This window comes from Schistocerca americana, chromosome 4, assembly GCF_021461395.2.
Source record: "Schistocerca americana isolate TAMUIC-IGC-003095 chromosome 4, iqSchAmer2.1, whole genome shotgun sequence".
NCBI classification, from domain to species: domain Eukaryota; kingdom Metazoa; phylum Arthropoda; class Insecta; order Orthoptera; family Acrididae; genus Schistocerca; species Schistocerca americana.
The window spans coordinates 725,766,892-725,776,035 of record NC_060122.1 but is presented as its reverse complement, the minus strand read 5'-3'; the positions used below and the strand labels follow the sequence as shown (position 1 = coordinate 725,776,035).

The 9,144-nt window shown below is 35.8% G+C and overlaps 1 protein-coding gene across 1 annotated transcript in view; it reads right to left on the bottom strand.

Moving 5' to 3' along the window:
- Window positions 1-6,462: 6,462 nt before the first annotated feature.
- Window positions 6,463-9,144, bottom strand: part of LOC124612402 (CAAX prenyl protease 2) — a 102,143-nt gene continuing 99,461 nt past the window's right edge. Inside the window, exon 8 of the mRNA XM_047140586.1 lies at window positions 6,463-7,176. Coding sequence (XP_046996542.1) covers window positions 7,169-7,176 — 8 coding nt within the window. The 3' untranslated portion in view covers window positions 6,463-7,168. The remainder of the gene's footprint in view (window positions 7,177-9,144) is intronic.

The following is a 9,144-nucleotide window of genomic DNA, read 5'->3' as shown; positions in this document are numbered from 1 at the left end:
TGACGTCTGGCATTCTTCTTCTTGATTCTCCTTCTTATGTTATAAAAACAGATGTTTTTCTGAATCTTTTGTGTGCTTTTGGTTGATCCACAATGGCCAAAACTCTCATGCATTTAAGTAATTAAAGTATAAGTACTCTGTTCCGGCCAATGTCGTTTCCAATCATCTGAATCAGTCTTATGCCTCCTGGATAAAATACTCTTTTGTACCTTACAATATTATTCAGTCTTTTCTCCTCCTTTCTTACCCAACATGCTCTTAACCAATTTCCAATTTTGATCATGATTTTGATATCTGTGGATGTTTTTGCAAATTTTCAAGATTTCATTTTCCTCTTTCACACCTCTCAAGTACCTAATTTTAGACTCTTTCTCTCCTTCTCCAAAGTTGTTAGATGAGTCACTGCCTAAAGGTAGCCTAGACAAAGCATCAGCAACAAAATTGTCTTTGCCCTTAATGTATCTGATTTCATACTTGAATTGCTGTAAAAACAAGGCCCAGTGAGTAATTCTGTTATGGTACAGCTTATACTCCTTTGTGAGCAGTATAGGTGATGACTTTGTGACCTAGTAAATAATTTTAAACTTGTTGAATGTCCAATGCAAAAGTTCTCTCTCTGTTACAGTGTATGTCTTTTCATGCTTCTGCAATACTCTACTAACAAATGTAAGTGATCTATGTTCAATAACCCCTCAAATTCAACCTCCTGAAATAAATGAGCACCCAAACCAACATCACTACTGTCTGCCATAATACAAAATGGAAGAGAGAAATCCAGTCTGAACAATATCTGACATTGACACAACTGTCCTTTGATCTCATTGAAAGCATCTTGACATTCCTGATTCCAATCCCAAACAGTATTCTTCTTCAGAAGTTCACATAGCCGTGAAGCATTCAAAGCTTAGGTGCTACAAAAATATTCTATAGAATCCAGTTAGGCCTAATCCAAAAAATGATTTAAGCTGTTTTTTGTTGTGAGGACCAGGAAAATTAGCAATAGCATTTAGTTTTTCTTTATCAGGTGCAATTCCTTTCTCAGGTATAACATTTCCTAAAAAGTTTAGTTCTTCCACACCAAATTTAGACTTACCTATTTTCAGAGTCATACCTCCTGATTCCAATTTTGAAAACACATCTTAACAGATCCAAATGTTATTCCCAAGTCTTTTCAGTAACCAAAATGTTGTTGATATACACAATTAATTTTGAACTCACTTCACTTCCCAAGATAGAATCCAGAGCCCTAAGAAATTCAGCTACAGATACACTTAGCCCAAATGGCATCATACAGTATTGAAAACACTTACCACCATACAAAAATGCAGTATACTTTCTAGAACTAATTTCAAGTGCAATCTGGTGAAATCCAGAAGTCAAGTGCAAACTACTCATGAATTTTACAAATTGAGATTTCTGTAACATTTCATCCATGTTCTCAGGATGCTCATTCTCTATGATAAGAAATTTATTAAAATGCCTTAGAGTGCAAAACAATTCTCATTCCACTATTTCTCTTACTTGCCGCAATTAGAAGATTTTTGTAAGCACTCGTTCTTCTCTCTGTTACTCCCCACATTTACATTTTCTGAATTTCTTTCTCTACACCTTTCCTTTTTCAAAATGACAAATTATATGGCTTGAGAAAGAAAGGTTGGTGACCTCTAAGGTAAAGCAAGCACTGATAACTTTTCACTCTCCCTGGTCTGAGAACACATTTCTAAACTCCAATAACAAATTCCTAAGTTGTTCCTTTCATTAGTCATTAAGAGTTTTAGCTTCCCTCACTTCAGAATCTATTACATTTTCAAAATCTTGATCTTCAGTCTCATAAAAATTTATATCTTCATAAAACATGTGGTACAATTTTTCCCACAGTTTAAAAGACAGAAATTAGTTTTCACATAAGTATTACTTTTAGGTTCCAAAATAAACAATTCTTTAGCACTCTATCCAAAACAAGCCTCAACTTTCACTATCCAATCCATACTGAGAATTATAGTTTCTTCCATACAAGAGATCACTAAGCATCCATGTTCAAAGGTCTTATCTTCTATCCTAAAAGTTAAAAGGACCTGAGATTTTACCAATTTGCTTTGCTTACCTGTAGCTTAGCTCCTCTTATCTTTCCACCTACAATGGGCATTTCCACAAAATTCTTACTATATTTAATCTTGTCTCTAACTTGATCAGATATATCATAAACTGGGCTGCCTGTATCAATCAAACAGTTGGCTTCCCACAGATAAGTCTTAATTTTAATGAAAGGACATCCAAAATCTGAATCATCCTCTCAGTTGTCAAACACTTCATGCAAAAGATCACTTTCAGTTTCATCGAATGCTCCATCCACAGTGTCTTCACAAGGTTTTATCAACGTTACACGTACCATAACATTACTTTGATTACTCATGTTGTCAGATAAAAATTGAACACAATGAATAGATTCCATGGCCCAACCGACATCACTTGTTGCAGAAGGAACACAAAACATGTTACTATCAAAATTACACTTCCACCTTAGACCCTCTTTCACTTCATTCCACCAATTGGGATACAAATTCTGACTAACCACAGCTAACTTATTCCAGAATACACCTTTATGTAAGCTGTTATCAATCTGGTCCAAAACAAACTTGAAAAAGTTCTCATCTTTATTCTCCAGGCTCGCTGATACCTCACCTTCACTGTCTGGATCATTACTCTGCATGATATTAATGGAAAAACTGTTTTGACTTCAATGATATGCCATGACCCTCACTTACAACACCACATATATCACTTGCCTTATCTGTATTGTCAACATCATTTACAAATAACTCTGAAAATTCATTAGTCTTAAACTACACAAATACCTGATACTCATCATCATCATCATCTTCCTCCAAAATTACTTCATCAACAACGTCAGTGAGAATACAAGTCCCGTATCCATCAAAGTCACTTACCTCACCTACATTCATTTGCAATAAGCCAGGTGGACTTAACAACCTCAGTTCCTTCACAGCTCTCATTCATATCTACATCAAAAATACTACCTATTTGAGATCCAATACAGTCACCACTTGATTTACATACATTAACAACACCATTTTCCCCCAAGAGAAAACTGAGAAATCTGATATTCCTTCTGTTCAATTTCAGATACATGTGCCATATCATTAACCCTGTTATTACTGTCTAATTGCAATTGTAACTTACGGGTCCTGTACTTCTTTTGTTTTCTCACTCCAAAACTGTGGACCTGCATTGAGACAAACTGCCGTATCCTGAGTAGTTACTTCTGTGATTGTTTCTTCTATTGAAATGTCCATGGTTATTCCCATTATTACAATCCTGCTGCTGTTCAGAATTTTTCTCTCTATTGTCACTTTGATCCTGATGGAAGTTACCCATATCTTTGTTTCCATGATTACTCCCATTGTGATTTCTATCACGCCTATTATTATGGTACATACTTCTTTCTGCTGCCCTATCCAGCCTGTCAACATATTATTATAACAGTTCAAGACAATCATCAGGTCTGTATGCCAAATACCACTGCAGTCTTTCTGGTAATCTCCTTTTAAGTGTATCAATCAAGGTCCCTTTGTCCAATGGTTTGTCAAGATGTGCTAATTTTTTTAGTTGGTTCTTACAAAACTCTTTTAAAGTGCTGTTCCTATTCCTATAATTAGGACCATTCAAAAATTCACTTTTGATTCTCCCCTGATCTCCTTCTGATGAAAATTTATTTAAAAAACTTGTCTTGAAACTCTGATATCTTTCTCAATGACTTAAATTTAAATTTACACATGACAGAGCTTTGCCTTCAAGAAATCTTTTAACAAATATAATTTTTTTATTGTCATAAAAGAGGGGAACATTCCACGTAGGAAAAATATATCTAAAAACAAAGATGATGTGACTTACCAAATGAAAGTGCTGGCAGGTCGACAGACACACAAACAAACACAAACATACACACAAAATTCAAGCTTTCGCAACAAACTGTTGCCTCATCAGGAAAGAGGGAAGGAGAGGGAAAGACGAAAGGATGTGGGTTTTAAGGGAGAGGGTAAGGAGTCATTCCAATCCCGGGAGCGGAAAGACATACCTTAGGGGGAAAAAAGGACGGGTATACACTCGCGCACACACACACATATCCATCCACACATATACAGACACAAGCAGACATATTTAAAGACAAAGAGTTTGGGCAGAGATGTCAGTCGAGGCGGAAGTGCAGAGGCAAAGATGATGTTGAATGACAGGTGAGGTATGAGTGGCGGCAACTTGAAATTAGCGGAGATTGAGGCCTGGTGGGTAACGGGAAGAGAGGATATATTGAAGAGCAAGTTCCCATCTCCGGAGTTCAGATAGGTTGGTGTTGGTGGGAAGTATCCAGATAACCCGGATGGTGTAACACTGTGCCAAGATGTGCTGGCCGTGCACCAAGGGTGTTGTGATGGATGATGTGGGCTATGTAACCTTGGTCAGAACTTTACAACTTCTCCATTGCAGCATTGAACTTTTTAACCAAACACACATCAATGTGCACTTATCCTACAGAGGTATCCTCTGGACACTATAATGACATGCAGTTTGTCGTTGTCTACAAAGTTATAGACCCAAGGCCAAACTATTCTCTGTAGTTGCTCCAATGGTACCGCAACGCATGTCCACGATGAACACCGTTTAACATACGGACATGTGGCCACACAACTTATGGGTAGTGGTTATGCATCAGTAACAGAGAAGAAGTTTTGTAGTTATGATCTCTCATAAAACTGAATTTTCAAAGATTTGTAAATGTCATGGACATTAATTGTAATATAAATAAAGCTGACACATGCAGGGGATATATAAGATACAAATAAAGGGTTTTGATCCCCAGACAGGCCAAAAAGTAGTTTAAGTGGTACTTTAATGTGAAATTTTATTTTTTATGTTATGTGTGCCTATAAACTGCACCACAGTATTACACTGTCATCCAATAATCATGAACAATATCAATATACAGTAGTGGAGCAGTTGTGACAGATCTTATTTTGGTTTACCCATAAAGCATATGTCATTTAATAAGTAGAATATATCTTCAAGAAAGGGCACCAGTTTCTTTCATTTCTAAATTATTCATCCATAAAATGATACCTGGAAGCACAGCAACCTTTGAGTATAATGGCACTCTCATTTATGATTGTTTCAACTTCATTCCTTGTCATGGCAAGGGACAATGTTGTCTTCTCTCCAAGAAAGAACAGGTAAATATCATTCTGTTAAAGGGAGAATTAACATATTAAATGTATTAATCAGTTAAACTGTTTCAGTGCTAATCGTAGTGAAAGACTGTGGTGGTCTGGACTTAGATGTGAACTGTCCGAACTGTGAAAGTATCCGCCAGTCACATCCGTTGAAATAATCTACATTATTTGCACCTCCCTTAAGTCACCAGTACTTAAATGACCAGTATATGCAAAGGAAATTAGATTAGGAAATGAGACACTAAAAGAAGTGGATAGGCTTTCCTATTTGGGCAGAAAAAATTAGTGACGTCCGAAGTAGAGAGGACATAAAATGCACACTGGCAATAGCATGAAAAGCATGAGAGATTCTTTAAAATCTAGTATCAATTTAAGTGTTAGGGAGCCTTTCTGAAGATATTTGTATGGAGTAGAGCCTTGCTTGGAAGTGAAACATGGATGTTTAAGCAGTCAAGACAAGAAGAGAATAGACGGGTTTGAAATGTGATGCTATTGAAGAATGCTGAAAATTAAGACTGGTAGAGTGAATAACAAAAATATGGTACTGAATCGAATTAGGGGAAAAAGAAATTTATGGCACAACTTGACTAAAAGAGCTGATTTTATTTGACTGGAAAAATTCTGAGGTGTCAAAGAGCCGAGAGATGAAGGCGCTTACATGGAGCGCTGAATCAAATCTCTCTCTGGCCTGAAGACCACAACTCAGTATAATCTCTCCATGCACTTTTAGAATATTCTAAGTGTTGCAATGATATGTCAATGCCTCTGCATATTCAACATTGTTTAAAACTCTCATTAATCTACAGTAAAATTATCTGTGGAATTTAAAGTCTGGCTAACTGTGAAATTATTGTTCTCTACAAAATACAGAAATTATTTTTGCTAAATTTCGCTCCATTCACTCACTGGCAACTCTTTTGACAAATACATCATTGTTCTTCTAACATTATTAACAAAAATAAAAATGCCTATAAAGGTATGTTGGAAAAACTTAAATTTCTCTCTGAATCATTATTTTATTAAGTCATTGTGACAGAGTTTCGTTGTTCATTGTATTGTTGTGTTACTATTTGTATCTTATAAAAGAAGTGGAGTAATACATTGATAAAAAAAAGAACTACAAGACAAATAGCATGGAAAGCAACAATGTATGTACATCAGGAAAGAGAATCATACACAAAAATGACATTGCTGTTACCCAAATTATTTAAATCTTGAATTTCATTTCCTGAAAGGGTCATTTTTGTAGTATAATCAGCTTTGACATCCAAATTATATGCCTCTTCCTACCCGTAAACTAAACTTGTCACCACTTGGACTGTTTATAGCTATTCTTATATTAAAACACATCACTTCCCTTTCCACATCAAAATAATTTAATTTCAGACATTTTGATGTATTCCCGTCAGTGACCTTGGCCATGTAAGGAGCCATCTCATCATGCAAATCTTTAATCTCTCTCTCTTTTTATTTCTGTTTTTTTATTTTTTATGTGACTGACATGTCTTGATTGGGTACATAAATGGCCCTGACTTCTTAGCACTCTTAATTGATCTCTCAGTGGTGCTGGGAACTGCATCTCCCTTCTTCTGGATGTGACCACAAATCAAATACTTGTGTGCAATGGACCCAATATCCAGCCATTGTACAGCATACAAATACATTGCAATCACTTATCTGCAGCAGAAATAGAAAATTTCAATCAACATGATTATTCTACAGAAACAATTTGTTAAATGATTTCTGTGCATCACAAAGTGAATTTTTGATACTCATTTATTTTTCTGTTGTCCTTCACATTATAACATTCATCCCAGGAAGATTCTTAGATAACTCTTCAAGATATTGTAAGAGTCAAGTTATTATTTATTCCACACCTCCGTTTGCAGTTCCTTCATACCATAAGATGCAGATCATTTCGAACCTCAAGCACCTGCAACAAACAGCAAAAATAACTAAAACAGACTAAACGAGTACTAACAGATTTTGAAAACAATGTATGGATGGACACTTTTTTATTTTATTTTAGTCCGCCCCTGGTAGCTGAGTGTCTATTTCCACAGGGCCAAATCTCTAAGGTCATGGAACATGTCAGTACATCAAATTATAACATAAAAGTAATAACAGATAAAATAAAATGTTTATGAACCCAAAAAAGACAAGCCACAAGTTATGTAAACACAGTCAACAATACAATACAATACAGGTATCAGCTTAATTTTTCAAGGAACTGCTCGACAGAATAGAATGTGTACCCATGAGGAAGCTCTTCAGTTTCGATTTGAAAGTGCGTGGATTACTATTAAAATATTTGGACTGTTGTGGCAGCTTATTGAAAATGGATGCAGGAGTATATTGCACACTTTTCTGCGCAAGAGTCAAGGAAGTGCGATCCAAATGCAGATTGGATTTCTGCCGAGTATTAACTGAGTGAAAGCTGCTAGTTCTTGGGAATAAGCTGATATTGTTAACAAGAAATGACAGTAAAGAATATATATTGAGAGGCCAATGTCAGAATACCCAGACTAATGAACAAGTGTCGACAGGATGTTCATGTACTTACACCACTTATTGCCTGAACCATCCGTTTCTGAGCCAAAGGAATCCTTTGAGAATGGGAAGAGTTACCCCAAAATATAATACCATACGTCATAAGCGAATAAAAATAAGCAAAGTAGACTACTTTTCATGTTGAACTATCACTTACTTCGAATGCCATTCGAATAGTAAAGATGGCAGCATTAAGTCTTTGAACAAGATCCTGAATGTAGGATTGCCACAATAGTTTACTATCTATCTGAACATCTAGAAATTTAAACTGTTCAGTTTCACTAATCATACACCCAATCTGTGACATTAAAACATCGGATTTTGTTGAATCATGTGTTAGAAACTGTAAAAACTGACTCTTACTATGATTTAGTGTTACTTCATTTTCTACAAGCCATTAACTTAGGTCATGAACTGCACTATTTGAAACAGTGCCAATGTTGACACAACATCCTTTACTATCATGCTACTGTCATCAGCAGACAGAAATATTTTAGAATCACCTGTAATATTGAAAGGCATATCATTTACATAAATAAGGAACAGGTGTGGCCCCAGCACTGATCCATGGGGGACCTCCCATATGATCATGCCCCATTCAGACCCCACATCATAGCCATTCTCAACACTGTGGATAATAGCCTTTTGCTGTCTGTTGTTAAAGTAAGAAGTGAACCATCTGTGAGCTACTCCTCATATTCCATAATGGTCCAACTTCTGGAGCAATGTTTTGTGATCAACTCAATCAAATACCTCAGTTAAATCATAAAAGATGTCTCATGTTTGAAAACTTTTGTTTAGTCCATCCAGTATCTCACAGAGAAAAGAGAATATAGCATTCTCAGTTGTTAAACCACTTGTAAAACCAAACTGTACATTTGATGGCAAAGTATGTGAAGTAAAATGATCGATTATCCTTGAATACAAAAAACTTTTCATTAACTTCAGCAAACACTGATAGCTTAGAAATAGGTCTAAAATTGTCTATATTATCCATTTCTCCCTATTTATAAAGCAGCTTTACTACTGAGTACATTAATCATTCAGGAAACTGGCCATTCTTAAAGGAAAAATTACAAATACAGCTAAGTACAGGGCTAACATTTGCAACACAGTACTTTAATATTCTGTTAGGCACACCATCATACCCATGAGAGTGCTTTGTCTTCAGTGATTTAATTATTGACTCCGTCTCTCCCTTGTCAGTATCACAGAGGAGTATTTCAGACATCAATTTTGGGAAGGCATTTTCCAAGAGAGTCGTATGATTCCCTGTAGAAACTAAGTTTTTATTTAATTCACAAGCAATGCTCAGAAAGTGATTGAAATACTGTACATATATCTGACAGAA